Source organism: Poecilia latipinna, unplaced genomic scaffold, assembly GCF_001443285.1.
Source record: "Poecilia latipinna isolate Pla-1442-1.1 unplaced genomic scaffold, P_latipinna-1.0 Scaffold2524, whole genome shotgun sequence".
Taxonomy (NCBI): Eukaryota; Metazoa; Chordata; class Actinopteri; order Cyprinodontiformes; family Poeciliidae; genus Poecilia; species Poecilia latipinna.
Window position 1 is genome coordinate 31,101 of NW_015115140.1, and position 15,918 is coordinate 47,018.

The 15,918-nt window shown below is 40.4% G+C and overlaps 1 protein-coding gene across 2 annotated transcripts in view; it reads right to left on the reverse strand.

The window, feature by feature from the left end:
- The window catches only part of adamts18 (ADAM metallopeptidase with thrombospondin type 1 motif, 18), a 73,599-nt gene that overhangs the window by 13,461 nt on the left and 44,220 nt on the right, over nt 1-15,918 (reverse strand). For both annotated transcript variants that reach the window (XM_015020051.1, XM_015020053.1), the window contains 6 exons: nt 14,654-14,777; nt 14,261-14,505; nt 9,240-9,360; nt 8,395-8,521; nt 3,151-3,355; nt 727-921 (listed from right to left, as the gene is read on the reverse strand). In XM_015020051.1, the coding sequence (XP_014875537.1) occupies nt 727-921; nt 3,151-3,355; nt 8,395-8,521; nt 9,240-9,360; nt 14,261-14,505; nt 14,654-14,777 (1,017 nt within the window). The remainder of the gene's footprint in view (nt 1-726; nt 922-3,150; nt 3,356-8,394; nt 8,522-9,239; nt 9,361-14,260; nt 14,506-14,653; nt 14,778-15,918) is intronic.

A 15,918-nucleotide genomic window follows, 5' to 3' on the forward strand; every position in this document is an offset into this window, starting at 1 on the left:
CGAGACATTTCTCTGAAATAAATCTCTATAAATGATAAGTGTGTCTGAAAAACGAGAAAACAAGAAACATCTAAGAAGTCTGCTATATTTGAAGGGAAGCATGCAAACTGCTGCTGAAGGAGAAAAACATGTTCTGTTGGTTCACTTATAAAGAGAAATAAGGGAGGAATGTATAATTAATATTTCCACCTGTGTTGGGGACCACAAGCTAAAATGTTGCGCTAACTCCACAGCTCTAATAATAAAGAGCTTTGGTGTAGAGTGTTCTGCTAGCAATTAGCAGAAGCTAAAGCTAAAGTGCTCATGGTTTCAGTTTTATAGATCTTAAGTAGCCTATTACTAACTCTGTCTATGATTTTGTCTAATTTTGGGCTTCTATCAGAAAGAATGCAGGACTCCAGTAGATTTTACTGCTAATTGATTTGCTTAATTAACTCTTAATTGTTGTACACCTGCCACTGGTCAATAAAGTTTTCAAAAAATAAGTAACACGAAAAGAGGAAACGAAACTGCTCCGTAAACAGACATCAAACTACTTGAACAATCCTTAACAGTCCATAACCAAAACTTGACAGATGTTAAAATTTGTTAAACTGAAGCAAGAAACGGGAAAGTCAATTAGCACTTTATAACTTATTCGGAAAACCTAGTTTTGGTATGCTACACATTTTCAGGGATTGGTTTTGCCGGGCGTCGTTCCTCCTCGGAGCCAGCTTTTTGTCTCACCTCTCCCCAGGGCGTTGGGATCCACTGCAGCCTGTCGTTCTTGGGGCAGCGCCTCAGGACGCAGGTCTCCTGGGCTTTTGGTCTGTGGTGCTGCCTGCACATGCTGTCGGGCACCACCACAGCGTGGGCGCCGGGGTCCGTGCTGCGGCAGAACACGGTCCGCTTCCTCAGGCCGCGGCCGCACGATTTGGAGCACTGAGGGATGAGAAGGAGGAAGTAAATCAGGCAAGCTAAAGATCCTGACGCCGTCAGTGACCCATTAGGGAACAATCTAATGACTAAGGGGATTCTGTCACAATCTAATTACTAAGGGGATTCTGTTCAGGCTTTGTAACTTCGACTTTCTTGTCTTTATTTTATCCTTCAGTTTCCTTCACATTAAGAGGTGAAATCCTTGGCACAGACATTATGGGTGAATTTGTTATTCCCCGTGTGGTTGAACAAGCAACCAGAAGGTCACCGCTTTGATGGCATCGCATTATGAAATACGATAAACTGTTGGCTGTGAGACGAATGTGACTCCCATCGGCGTGTCCAACAACAGGAGACAGAGGCGCGGTAAACTCCACATGAACCGCAGAGAGACGGACGACAGAGTCAAACTGCTCCGTGGGGACTGAGGGACGCAGCCAGAGAGGCTTTTATCCAACAGCGACCTATTCATTTATCTTATAACACACACTCACTTGTAGATCAACATGCGTATTGCAGTTTTTCAGCAATGGTTGCTTTCGCCTCTGGAAGACCGCCAGCTGAACTAGTGTTGCAAACCTAAGGAGGCACCATTCCACTTTTTTCACTTCTGATACTGATGCTGATACCAGTATCGATACCGATACTGGTATCGATACTGATCCAATATAATAGTACTTGAATTGCCTAAAAGTACTTTTTTAAAAACACAAATATATGTATACTGAATTTCAAATTTATTTGATAACTTTGCACCATCATGCAATTAGGACTATAATAGCCAGTGTAAAATAAGTAAGCAGGAAAATGAAACTGATAAAAAGAACAGGCTGACTACATTCGTCAAATAAAAATAAACTGCAACAAACCTGCTCTCAAATGGTTCAGGAAGTGTAGTTATGAATGTAAAGTAAATGATAAAATATGACGATGATCAGGACACAAAGCACAGAATTAGACTGACTAGATCTGCCCTCAATCAATCTGGAATTTTTTTTCCAATATCGTGACCAATAAAGATATTAATATGAACTTGGTGCATCTCATATTGGACCAGTAGCTGCAGCTAATCATGATGAACCTCCTGGCTGTAAACACTGCATACAGTGGATGTAGTCGGAGACTGAAGGTTTCTGCTGAGTTTAAATATAAAGGAGAAAAAGTGTTTCCAACTAAAACATGCTGAATTCATTTTAAACGTGGAACACAATAATAAAAGAGTGCAGAGAATAATTAACAATAGAAACGTTTAAATTTTATATTTAGTTAAAAAGAAAAAAACTCTTTTTTTGCACTATGGCACATTAAAGTCTCAGATTATCAGTGTCTCCCACACGTCCAGCAGGGGGCAGCAAAGGGATTGAAATAGAATATCCAGAGAGCTTTTCTCTACTTCCTGTTTAAATTAATATTACCACCTCCAGCTAAATGCCATCAGCGCCAATAAAACATAAAAGTGAGCCATAATGTTTTTCATTAACATGACTTGCAACAGTACAGGTCAAGTCATTACCCTTAATGGATCTGCTATGTTCAGTCAGAGGATGGGATGTTTCTCCTCTATATATTGTACTACTTGGGTGCTGTATCATTTTTACATGTGCCGGTGAAAAAACCTTTTACAGTGATGATTAAACCGCTAATAAGGTAATTAAAATACTTTACTTTTTCTTGTATCGACAGTTCATGATAGATTCTCAGGCAGGTAATTTTGTCTCCAAAGTGAATTTGTGCTGGTTTGCGCTGTTAAAACTTTCATTTGTGCTGCTTTTGTTTTGAAGACATTATTGAAAGTCTGAAGGTCAAAAGTTCAACCGGACGTTCCACATTACCCAAATCACACAAAATTAGTGTTAAATGTTTGTTCTATGTGGAGGAAACTTTTAGCAGCACAAACGTAGCACAATTAATTCACACCGAATCTGTTTGACTTCATAAAAGTGGGCGTGGCCGGTTGACCTTTTATGAATATCTTAAAACTGATGGCAGCACAAACAAAAAGCTCCTCGTTTCAGGACCAGTTTATCAGTGAGACCTCAGATCCGTCCCATTAAAAAAAGACAGCAACTATCAAAGAAACCCATTTAGTTCTCACTTTCATGGAAGCAAATGAATAAGAAATATAAAGAAGATAAGACTTGTTTATAGATTCAACACAAAATGGAGCTGAATAGAATAGAAACTGTACAGAGAAAGCTGCTCGGTTCTTATAAGATGCTGGTTTGGACCCACCTGGGACCAGGACCCTGAGCTCCACTCCGGCGGGCAGGCCTGGGTGTGGCACGGCTGGATTTGGGCCGGAGAGATGACGGGACAGAGGGAGTGTGCCGCCGCCTCATCCCGCTGGTAGGTCACCTTCCTCATGCAGCGCAGCGTCCTGGTCTGCTGGCCCCCCCCACAGGAGCGGCTGCAGGGCCCCCAGTCCCCCGGGGCCCAGCTGTGGAGGGACAGGAAGAGCAGGGGCGTGAAGCGACAGCGACCGGAGGAGTTGGGTCTAAACGTGCGTTCTCAGGCTGAACTCGGGCTCTGTTATCAGGAAGCCGACCACATCACTGAGCTCCCAATCAGAGAGTCCAACCACAGGTTTAGACCTCGGCCTGCTTTGCTTATTTTCGTCCTTAAAGAACACCGTTACAACGTAAACCATCAGTGATTGCCATCAAAAAAAAAAACAAAAACAAAAAAAACCCTCCAAATCGCATTAAAATGTCCAATTATTCAGCTGTTAAACACTTCAAACAGGTTGGCATCCAAACTTATGATTCAATATGGAGCAGAAATGCTGACCTTAATTTATATATCCATGACCCAGCCGTTCTATGCATCATTATACTTTCGTTTCCTATGAAACTAAACATAAAAAACCATACTGTACACAACTCTGCAGGAAAGTTTTCCCAGATTTCCTCAGCCGACCACAGTACCGCTCAGCGTAGGAAAAAGGGGATTTGCACCCAACAGGTTTTGCTGTTTTGTTGCACTTAAATGTTTCATGATTATATGTCAGATTGTGCTAGTTTTGATAACTGAACAGTATTTTTATGTTGTAATTTTGTCAGTACTGGACAGTATATTGTTCATAATTTTGTTCTTTTAGTATATTTTTATATTTCTATTTTATATTAACCAACATGCCGTAATAGAATGTCACTTTGCTGCCGTTTCCCCACAGTGTCACAATAAAGGATATTTCTATTCTACTCCAGGGTTTCAGCAGGTTTCACCAATTCAAACTTAAGAGTTTTGGACACCATTTGAAGACAATTATGAATGAAATATAAAGATCTGTATTTTAGTTTAACAGCTGCATCACAACAGATGTACAAAGCAAAATCACATATTTTATAGAGTTTGTTATACTATATATATGCATATATATATATAAATAACATTACTTGCCAAATTTACTACAGATGTTTAGTTGAAGACATTGGTACTGTTCCTTTTGACTCCAATTATAGACACAAAAAAAGCTGGCTAGTTAGTACAGATAAATCAGTAGCTAATTAGTGTAATGGAACGCAATGAAGATGTCTGCATTTTGCCTGACAGAAAAGAACTGATTATTTGTATTCTAGGCCAAATTACATTTGTGAAATTTTTTTAAGGCATCAAGTTTAGATGCATGAAATTGAGACTTTTTAAGGATATGCAGACAACATTTATTCTATTGTATTCTATTCATACAGGTCCTATTTAAGTGATGAAAAAATGGCTTGTGATACTGGACTAACACATTACTTGGTTTGGATAGCTATAATTCCTGCTTTGCCATTAAAACCACAAAAACAAACTGCATTGTTTTTGGCACCATGGCTCACGGGCAAATTTCAACAAAATGAAAACTTTGGCAATCACATGCTAAATCGAGGCAGAGGGAGGAGATGACCCGACCAATCTGTCCACTTCGGAGACGACAAACTACCAAAGAGACCGTTCCTACACACTGCTGACCTGCTCCAGGGGAAGAAAAAACAAAAAAATGCTTTCATTCCTCTTCAGATGGCAGAGGAAAATGAAGCAGCAGGACTGAACCGCACTTTGGACGTTAGCAGGTTGTGGACCACTGGGAGCCGAAAGCATCGGTTCGGGACTTTTGGCCTGAGGGCTGTTTGTTTCTCTTTCCCCCATCTGTTTCCCTGACTTATAAATAACAGTATATCATTAGAGAAAAGTGGCGGATGTGCCACTCCGCTTTGCTGCAAAACCAATACAGATGTAGCCATAATTTGTATATCTCAAATATCTCACGAAACTGATGTATATTTTAAGGTAGGACCAGAAAATGCGGTTCTGTGGAGCCAAATTCTTACTTTTGTTAGCAGTCGATTGCACATCTGCAGGACGGGTAGCACAAATGGGAGGATCAGTTTGGATTGGTCTGAAACATTTCATACATAATTCAACATTTGTGGGAAATGTTTTTTGTTTCTTTCGTGTGTTTTTTTAATTGAATTAATTTCAAGGGCTGTAATTAATTAATAACATTTTAATCAAAATATGATTGAAATGTTCCAACTTTGTTTGAATAAATAAAATAAAAATACACAATTAATTGTGTAAAAATGTTTAACACACAATAATCTATGTGAACAATTGATCAAAATGAACACATTAAAGTCCCGGCTCTGACTAAAGCAAATAACACCCTTAAAAATTTTACTATTTGAAAATCTAAAGAATTCTAACTTTTCTAAAATAGTTAGATAAGTCACGTGATCACTGCCAAGTATCCATCTGTTTAGGAAAAATAAAATACAGTAAATGTGGGTTTGGTTTATTTGGTCTCTATTTTGACCAAATAAACCAATGAAAGAAAATCACTAACAAGATATATCTAAGTGCAGCTAGCCAGAATGATGGAGCTCTTTTTCTAAAGAAAATAATTCTCCCTGCCTCCCTGTTTTACGATAGAAATGCTGCTACACCACAGTTCAGCACTGTGTTGGCGTAAGAAGAAGCTAAAAGCGTGCCTGAAGCTATAGAGCTAATGGAGTGAAGGGAATCGGGGCTTGTGTTTGGGGGGGTTAACTTCTCCATGACCAGACCGACTGGGCCCCGCAGGAATCCCTCCGTCTCTGCACAATGAAACATGGAGAGGGCTGTCAGCACTCGTGATACACTCCTTAGATATAAACAGGCATTCTTACAGTCTCCCCCCGTCAGACACACACACACACACACCCCCACATACAGTTCGAGTGCATCCCATCTCATTGTCAGCTTCTCTTTTCTGCTGGGGCTGTTGAATGCGAGCCCAAACATCCTGGAGATCTTAATGCAGTCTTTAGAGCTTTCATGCTGTTCACTCAACTCAACTTTCTTCCGGTGAAGCACGCATTAACCAGTCTGTTACACACATAGAACACTTCAGAAACGGTGTCTACTCCTATATATAAGATAATTCATGGGTGTCAAGCTGCTGCTCTTAGCTGAACGGACAATTCTTCTGACACCAAGGCTATTTTCTTCACCAAAAAGAGTTGGGAAGCTCAGGACCAACAACCAGGCCGTCTGATAGCTTTCACTGAGACAAGAGAAACTGTATGCTAAAGATTAGGAGCAGTTACTTCTCAGGTAACTGATAGTCTGACTTGTTTAGCCCATAAACAAATTTAGCACAGACCTGATAGCATGGCTCCCTGTTAGCATGGTACCCTGTCAACACGACTACCCCTGGCATGGCTACTTGTTAGCATGTTCCTCTGTTAGCATGACTCCCTGTTAACATGTTTCCCTCTTAGCATTACTCCTTGTTAACATGTTTCCCTCTTAGCATTACTCCTTGCTAGCATGGCTAGCAGGGAACAGAGTTCCTCCTAGGATGCTAGGCTACATACTTACCTTGTGGTTGAACTCAAAATCTATTATTTAAGCCTCAAACATTTAGAGAAAGTGTGCATGTGAAGTTTTATTTTGCGCAGTGCAGTTGTGTTTGTGTCTATGTGTGTACTCTCTCTGACCCCTGCCTGTTCTTTTGGGGCAGTGCTGTAAATCAAGCTAGCTCCACTTCTCCAGCCAAAAGCCCTACAAGCTATAAGAGACAGAGAGAGAGAGAGAGAAAGAGAGAGGGAGAGAAAGAGAGAGGCCATTTATTCAACTCTTTACTCCAATGCACTTTCACCCAGTTTGCTCCTATGAATTCTGTGTTTGGTCCTAATGCAGACTTTTAAAAATGCATACCTTGAAGTGCTCTGTCTAGACTACCAAGATGCAACTTGGATTGTATGCATGATTTCATGCTCAGAGAGCAACAATCAGTCTAACAAGGTTTAGATGATTTCTTCAAATCTGTTTATCTGGCTCCAGTTATATTTTCTGTTCTATTAATTCTATTTTTAAGTTATTTGCTGAAGCTTTTTTAAGTTAAAAATAGGATTATTTAAATTTAAGGTCAAGATTATGTATTTGTTTTTTGACAGATAATCTGTGGAGAAATTAAAAAACTAGAGTGATGGAAAGCAGGCCTTCCATCCTCAGACTTGGAGCTAATTACCAGAGACATATGCAAAACGGTGCACTGAAATTACAAGATTTAACTGCTTTTATTGTTTCAAAACCAAATTAAAAAAATGATTTATAAGTGGAGTTTTTCTTATCTTCTCATCAATCAGAGGTGCTGTCTTTTGTTTGTTCAGGCTGAAATTTAAGCTGATACCAGAAGTTTGCAGAGACTGAATAAAAAGATGTTAGCTTCGCTTCCTTTGGTTATAAAATTGCACAATTTGGCATTTCGAAAATAAAAATTTGCTTAATGAAAATAAGCCAACTTTTGGCGGTGCAAACCACAAAGACAGAAAGTAGTTGGAGTATCATGATGTTTTTTATTGACTTGCTGCATGAACAAACTTATTGATGTATGATTTTTAACTGCGTTTCTTATTTCTTAACAGCCAAATTGCGTTTCTTTTAAACATTAGCAAAATAATGACAAATTTTTGTGCACATTTGTAATGGAAATGCAGCTGCATATCTCTTTTTATCTCACTGCCTGAAGTTAAATCAGACTAAACCTCTCTTTTTAGGTCAAAATAAATACAACTCTAACTTCTAAGGTGTGTGCATTTATTTCCTGTACTTAAACTTATGGTTTGAACTTTAAATCCAAGTCGTCAAACAGCAACAACTGTCTTCCACATTAACACAGAGAAAAGCAGGCATAGCAAATGCAGAGAGCTCCTGTGTGCGTCTTTGCGTGGGAAGAATGTTTCCTTTTTTTAAGGGGGGAAAAAACAGGAGAAAAAGGAAAAATTACAGAGTGGGCCGAGGAATGAGACGAACACAGAGAGTGCAGAGTGGCGGCACACCGCAGCCAGCAGCGCGACCGCAGTGCATACATGCGTCTGTGTGCGCACCTATAATAAAACGGTTCCACGGCTTCCTGAAAATTTGGCAACATTAGAGCCGCCGCCACAGATCCCACAAGCAAGGAGAGGCAACGAGCGCCTCTGACCCACACGCAGTCTGAACACTTACTAGGCTGGACAGGGCTGCGTGTTGCAGAGATGGGAACCTAGAGCGGGCCTGGTGTGGGGGTTGCACATGCTGGAGTTGGCCTGGGTGCGGTGGTCCTGCAGGCAGATGGCCTTGCTGGAGATGCGACCTGAAAAACGTGAGGAGGAAGGTTTGGTACAGCAGACATCTGGTGAAGAAAGTCCAGTAGCTGAGGGAAAGCATTTAGTAAACTGTAGATAAAGTGTGACTCACTGATGGGACAATTCTAAAAAGATGTACATAAGAAAGTTGTTAATCTTCCAGTTTAGCTGGAAAATGATTACATTTTCTATCATTATGCAGTGAATTACACACTGCATAATGATAAGCGTGACGAAATGTGTTTTACATTTTGTGACAAGCACAAACTAAGATTCTCTGTGATAGACCAAAACAGAATGTTAGGAAAAACTGAAGTATTTTGCAGTCAGATTAAATGAATCGGGCTTAAATCTCCACTTTGACTGGTCCATTCCAACATATGAATATACTTTGATGTAAAATTTCCGTCTTATCTCTGGTGGTCCGTGTCCATAACCCACTAACAGGTTTTCCTACCTTAAAACCTGTAAGCTAACCTGGTCATGTCAGTTGCAGGATTTCATGCACAAACCTATTTAGATGGAATTTGATACAGTATGGAACCGTACAGAACTGTTTAAAATAAATGTTCAATCCAGACTGTTTGAATAGAAAAGTTGGTTTCTGAATCGAGAATCGTTTTCAGAAATCGTTTCGAGACCCTAAAAAAAATCGGAATTCAATCAAATCGCTTGACATTGAAAGATTTGCATCTCTGTTATGAGGTGATGTAGAACCAGCCTTACCTCCAGCACACGGAGCAGAGCAGTCCGAGCGAACCACACCCCAGCTGTACTCAGGTTTCCTCTCAGTGCGGGGCAGAGTGTACTCCCAAACCACCCCGGGGTTCTTTCCCTGAAGAAGGATCTGTCAGGCAAGAAAACCCTCAGAAAGGTTTCAGGAGAAATAAATCACAGTTCTCTTATAAACTAAAACCCACATCTTTGTACAACTTTACCAGGTCCTTGAACGCCAAAATCCACCATTCTATCATATAACCCATTAGAAGAGACTAACGACCAACAGGGATGTGGTATCCTGCTTCAGCTGCTAAGGGTTACGTGTCTTGAAAACATGACTCAGGAAACATTGCAGAACATTACTCCACCTCCAACTCCAGCACAAATTAACGGAAGAAGGAAAGCAGACATGCCTACCACTAAACCAAGGACAAGGAGATATTTATTTGCAATACTTTTTATTGTCAAGGTCAACTTCCTCTTACATTCAAGTGATAAATAAAAGACTACCAGTATGTACCAGATCTTTAACATCGGACAGCTTTCAGTTATATCTGCAGAACCAATTAACTTACAATCACTGGAGCTGTACACTGAAACTAGTCCTGAGGCGCTTCCACCTACTCAGGTCAACCATCTTGACCCTCTGGCTAGCTGCCAGACAGAGGGTCAAATGAGAATTGTTAATCTGCTGTGAAACAAGAAGCTTTCATTAAACCAGCTCCATGTTTCTGCAAGGAAAACACACACTCTGGAAGAGCTTGTGGCAGGAAACAGTGTTCAATGTGATGATACTCAGTTGTATGCAAACCTGGGCTTTTAGCAGCAACAGTAACGGCTTTTTTTAACATATAGATAACAGATGATTTGAGATAAATCAACAAAATACACAGTATTAAAAACTTTTTAAAAAATGGCTCAGAAGATGACAGTTCTTACAACTACCTAGCTAACTCATGGCATTCATAGTTCTTCTGATGAAGCTAGCTAGCTAGTTGTTGACGTCTACCTAGCTAACTAGCTAGCTTACAGTATTCTTCATCAGTGCTTCTATTTCCACATTACCTGCTGCACTGGTATCACACATTTAGTCAGTGACAGTCAGAGAACCAAGTTCATATCTAAAACACGTTTGAGTGTTTAAGTTTTTTAAATGTGAGGCAAACAAGAGAGAAAAGGCCAAGGTGAACAAACAAAGGACAAAATGTGTGAAAATATTAAAGATGCTCAGGTGGTGTCCACATGCGCACTCAAAGAGCCACGTCCAGACCAGTTAATTCAAACTTTATCCACCACTGCTTGGTGTATTTAATCTAAATGGTTACATAATTCAAAAAGATCGAACAGACAAAGTTGTTTGGAATGAGCGCTAGAAAAAGCCTCCTCTCTAATCTGAAGTCGTTTAGCAGATTAGGTTTCCCTTCATAAAACACCACAAAACGTTTTAGATCATAGGGGACAATTCCTACAAGATGACTATATGGCTAAGATGACAACACAATACAGATAAAACAATCAACAAAAAAATAAATAAATAAATAACTTTAAAGCATCAAAAATTGCACTGCCTGTGTAAAATCAGAGAGGATGTAAGGCTGGTGTTAATCTGACTGCATAGCGACAGCAGATCACAGTGGCGTGATTTTCACAGCTCCGACAACCTCACACATCGCCGAGACACACAAGATGAAGATGAATTACAATCTGTCGGGTGCAGATATCAGGCTGACTAAGTTGTGTTCTGGACTGGCATGACCTTGCCCTGCCAAACCACAAGAATTTCAATTTCACGAGGGAATAATCCCGCTTAGCGTCCACCAAAACGTTCAGAGGCAGCCATATGTTACGTGACGGCGGCGGCTAACTCCTCCTTGTCTCGTGTACCACCCCAATACCCCCCCCGCCACCACCTCCCCCCACTCTCCTCCTCCAGCTGAGCAGATGTGAGCACCTTGTCACAGCTTACGCTCACACTCAACATGTGCTTTTCCCTTCAGTGTTTCGCACTGAATAAGGAACTGTGAGTGATCCACACTTACATCCTCCCTCACTGTCCTCGTTTTTTTTTTTTTTTTTAATGTCACAGCATCAGTGTGGCAGAATGTGTGAAGCAGATGAAGATTTGCATTAGGAAGAACTCTAACTTCCCAGCCAAAGACCTTGTTCTCTGACCTTAACTCATCGCATCCAAAAAGTTCAATTGCAGAATTCTTAATCTTTTAATCTTGCTCTCCGTCCGTCCTGTCTGCCGGTTCTTATCTCTGTTTCAACCTCTGTCTCCTTTTTGTAATTACTGGATGTACTAATGCAGATTATGCTTACATCATCTGCATGATCTCTGGGTGCTAAGCTGTATAGATACTCGATTGAGACTCTAACAAAAGGCAGATAAATTTATAACTGTTTTCTTTTTTATTTTTGCCTTACTTCAAATGTATATGAATAGTTTCCACATATACTCATTGTAACACATAAATAAGTTTTGATCTAAAACTATGTGTCAAATCGGGGTCACCACAGCTTGTGTGGCCCTCAAGACACCAGAGGGACACATAATATAACAATTGTGTGCTTAGATATTTCATCAATAAAATCAAAGTATTTTTTTAATGTATGCTGCCAAATTACGTCCAGGATTATGGAAACTGACGCTAAATCAAGAGATCCTCATGTTTTTTTTTCATGCCAATTTTGAGTTTATTACAAATTTTTCGCAAAATGGTCAAAAACATCAAGTTTATGTGATGCTAACTCCCACCTGCAGGTGGCAGTGTTTCATACTTCTACTACACTGCTGCCTCAGCCTTACTTGATGTCATGGTATATACAGTATGTGATCAAAATGATGAGTAATAAAATAAGGTGTTAGCATGTAGCTTTAGAACCTGATTAGCCTGTTAGCTTTCACCAGTCTGAAGGTCTGTTAAACTCACAGTGACAGAATATAATGTATTACTTATTTCAATACTGGTGACTGTAATATATTTTTATAATTTAAAGCACTTTGTTTCTGAAATGTGATATACAGATAAACTTAACTTGACTTACAGGTGAGTGAACTGTTACCAATATTGACTGAACTGAACTTCACTTAAAAAAGAAATCTGGATTAAACCTTTAAATATTTTATTTAAATTAATGCTGTCACAATATGCAATTAACCCACTAATTGCATGACTAATTAAAATGAATTCAATAACTTAGATTTTGATTATTACTATTTTATGGAGACATCACAGTCTATTTTATTTACGTTCTGGCTTTAAATGGTTTTTATTTCTTTCATTGATCGTTTTGGTTGTCATGTTTTACTGGAAATATTTCAAGTATCTTCCAGTGTTAAGTGTCGTTCTTTGAGACGGCAAACTTACATTATTATGCCATTATCAGTATGTTACTTGAAAACCACAATATTATCGCTTAGTGCAACAATTACTGGGTCAATTTATTGTCCAGCAAAATTTGCTATAATGACAGACCTAGTGGCAATAATAAACAAACCAGCACCTTAGAGCCATGATGCTCACATATCGCAATCGTATATCTGAGAGGACAAATATTTTTAGTGGAATAATACATCTAGTTTTCATGAAGAAGTAAATTTTTTTGTTTTTGGACAACTATTGCTTCCACTATGATATTGTGGTATATTCATAATAATTAGCAGCATGGTTGATGTTGCCTATGAAACCTGGCATTGTTTTTTTTTTTTTTTTGCTTCTAGTGGTCTTTATTTGAAGGTAGTTTGACAGGAAAGCGGGTTATGTGAGATGGGGACGACATGCAGCAAATGTCACCAGGCCAGGAATTGAACCTGCGACCACCAGCATGAGGACTAAGGCCTCAATACATGGGTTGTGCTTTGCCCCTGCGCCACCACAGCACCCTGAAACTGGGCATTGTTGAGGTGGAAATAAACTTTGGGTAAATAGTTTGAAATCTCAATAAAGGTCACCAAAGACAATGCTACACTTTTCAAACAGCAACTCACCCTAAGCCACAGACCAAAGTCTCTTCACCAAAATAGCAACATTAGCACTCGGATGTTTCAAGACAGACAAACAAGTGACCGCCAAGGCATGTTAGAAATAAATATAACTCACGGCGGCCAGTCATTCCAGCTCTAACCGCACCGTGTCGGTAGCCCAAGGGACAAAGTGGAGACCAGTTTTTACATGAATATCACCTCACTGTCTGCTCTTCAGCTGGTTTCCACTTCTGTTTTCATGGCCAAGGCTCAGAGGTCAAGAGAAAATAGATACTTCTGCTGACAAAGTTATGCAGAGGAGCTTCCCCCACATCCCCGCGCCGTTCGCTCAAACCTCTGCATGACTCGGCCACTTGTGGAACGTCGGTTTTGCCGTCTAGGAAATGCGCTTGTCAGGCGTTGTAATATGCTGTTTCAGGACAGGTACAGACAAGAGCTCCTCACCAAGCTCTGGTTTGTAACAAACCGCTGACTCCAAATGTGAATGAAGGAAGAAAAAAATAAATAAAAAGCTCATAAATCATCGGGTATGCTGTGCAGAACATCTCACTCCAGGCAACCATCTGATTTTATACTTTTCATCCCTGCTTGGACAGAGCAGTTGACTTAAGGACTTTACTCGCTCTATTAGCTGCATGCCTTCAACAAAGCACAGGAGGTCGGTGGCCAGAGGGGACATATCTATGGTTTTGTGTGAACATGAACACGAACCTGAAGTAGTGATTGTGTTAACACTGGAGCTGGCAGTACTACGGGACAATCCTGCATTGAAAACATTAATCCCTGCCCTGAGAGATTAATCTTTATAAAATTGAACTATTGGCAAAGCCTCTAAATTAAGCACAAAAAGTAGAGAATTTTGAATTTGATTATGTCTTTAATGTAAAATACTTCTTGGTAAATCAATTAATCTTATATAACTGAGTGAAATGGTGGGGTAGGGGGCAGACCAGCCAAAGCTAAAGCCAAACTTATTCCTACCTCAAAGCCACATCACGCCCAGAGTTAAAACAGAGCTGCAGTAGCAGCGGCAACTTACTTCAAACACCAGAGTCTCGTTAGTGGGACCGACGGCGTACAGGCTCTCTGGCTTGTTGAAAGAGCGCTGGTAGTCGAACACGGTCCCGCCGAAGTAAAACCTCCCTGGCCAGTCCACGGTCCAATCCCCAGTCAGGTAGTACTTTTTCTTAAGGGAACGTACAGCCAGGTAGCTGGTGGACACTTCCATTTCCTGAACGTGAATGCCCCTAGCTCCAGCAGGCACTGTCACCATAGAGTAATACTCTGGAAACGAAGACAGGAAACACACTTAAGGATCAGTAGCAAAAATAAAACTAAAGACAGCCTTTTAGTCCATGCAAGTTTTTCTCTCTTATTCGGTAATTCGGACTACCAGCGGCAACAGAAAAACTACAACTTTAGTGGAGCTTACCGTTAGCCCGGTGCTGCAGGGTGTACTGGCCCTTAAAGAACTTGCAAGTGGAGTTGTCTCCCTTACAGACCCCACAGGCATCCAGGGAGGCCTTGGAGCCCAGGAGACGGTCACAACCCACAGCCTGAAAAAGGCATTTCGCTCCATTATACATGATTCACTATAGCAACTCTCAAAAATGTACAGACAGCTGCTAAAACCAAAGGATTTTTGGGAGGGGGCAGAATGAAATCACAAAAATGTTTGATAGATCTTATGTACAACTGAACGAAAAAAACAAACTAGAAACTGGAGGCTTGCCCTTTTTAACTCAATTCCAGCCTTCAGTCTCCCTGGGGAGGAGCATATATATATATATATATATATATATATATATATATATATANAGATGGCTAAAAACGAGCACAAAACACAGCTGAAGGGTGACTACTGTTTATGACTGCTGATGTTTCTGTAAAGTAGCTACAAACAACTAAAACAGTGCTTTTCACATCGACGTCCCAGAAGCTGGCTTTTTCTTTCCTTTGGATGTTTTTTTGATTGTGTTGTAACTAGAGGTGTGCCGATCGATCGGCCACCGATCATAATCGGCCGATTTCCGTGAAAAAGTGTATGATCGGTGATTGCCGACCACGGTCTCTTGTTGCCGATCACACAAACCGATCATCAGCTGCATCTCATTTCGCAGCCTACCTGTGCAGCTGGTCTCCTCTTTCCTTCACACTGCGCAAACGTGTAGCAACAAATCCTAAGCGATGTGGAACTATAACGCACTGAGTGAATGGGGAAGTTTGCGTGTTGCGGCGGAAAATTAAAGCAGGTCAAAATGCATCAACACGACGAAGCTAATACGACATAAAAACAATGTCATACTTGACGGAGTTTGGCTACATCGAGGCTCACTGCAGTATAAAAGACATGCGGAGGATCAGATAGCAGGTAAAGCAGCGCACAGCTACAAACACTCAACCAGATTAGCATGACGGTCAGAAAGCTAAACAAATAACCCACAAAATTATTTAAGTCTTCGAGCTGCGATGTAAGACGCTGGTTCTGCTCTCGCTGTTGAACCGCTGAGGTAGTAATATTTGACAGACGGAGCTTCGCTTCTGCTCCACCTGGTAGTGACTCTCACACCGAACCTCTGCTTAAAGCTGCAGCATCTAACTTAAAAAATAAATTTTTCATACGTATTAAAACTTTCGCTGTCCTAACATGAGACAGATAATCTCTAAAAAATAATCGATCTCCTCCTGATCTGCATA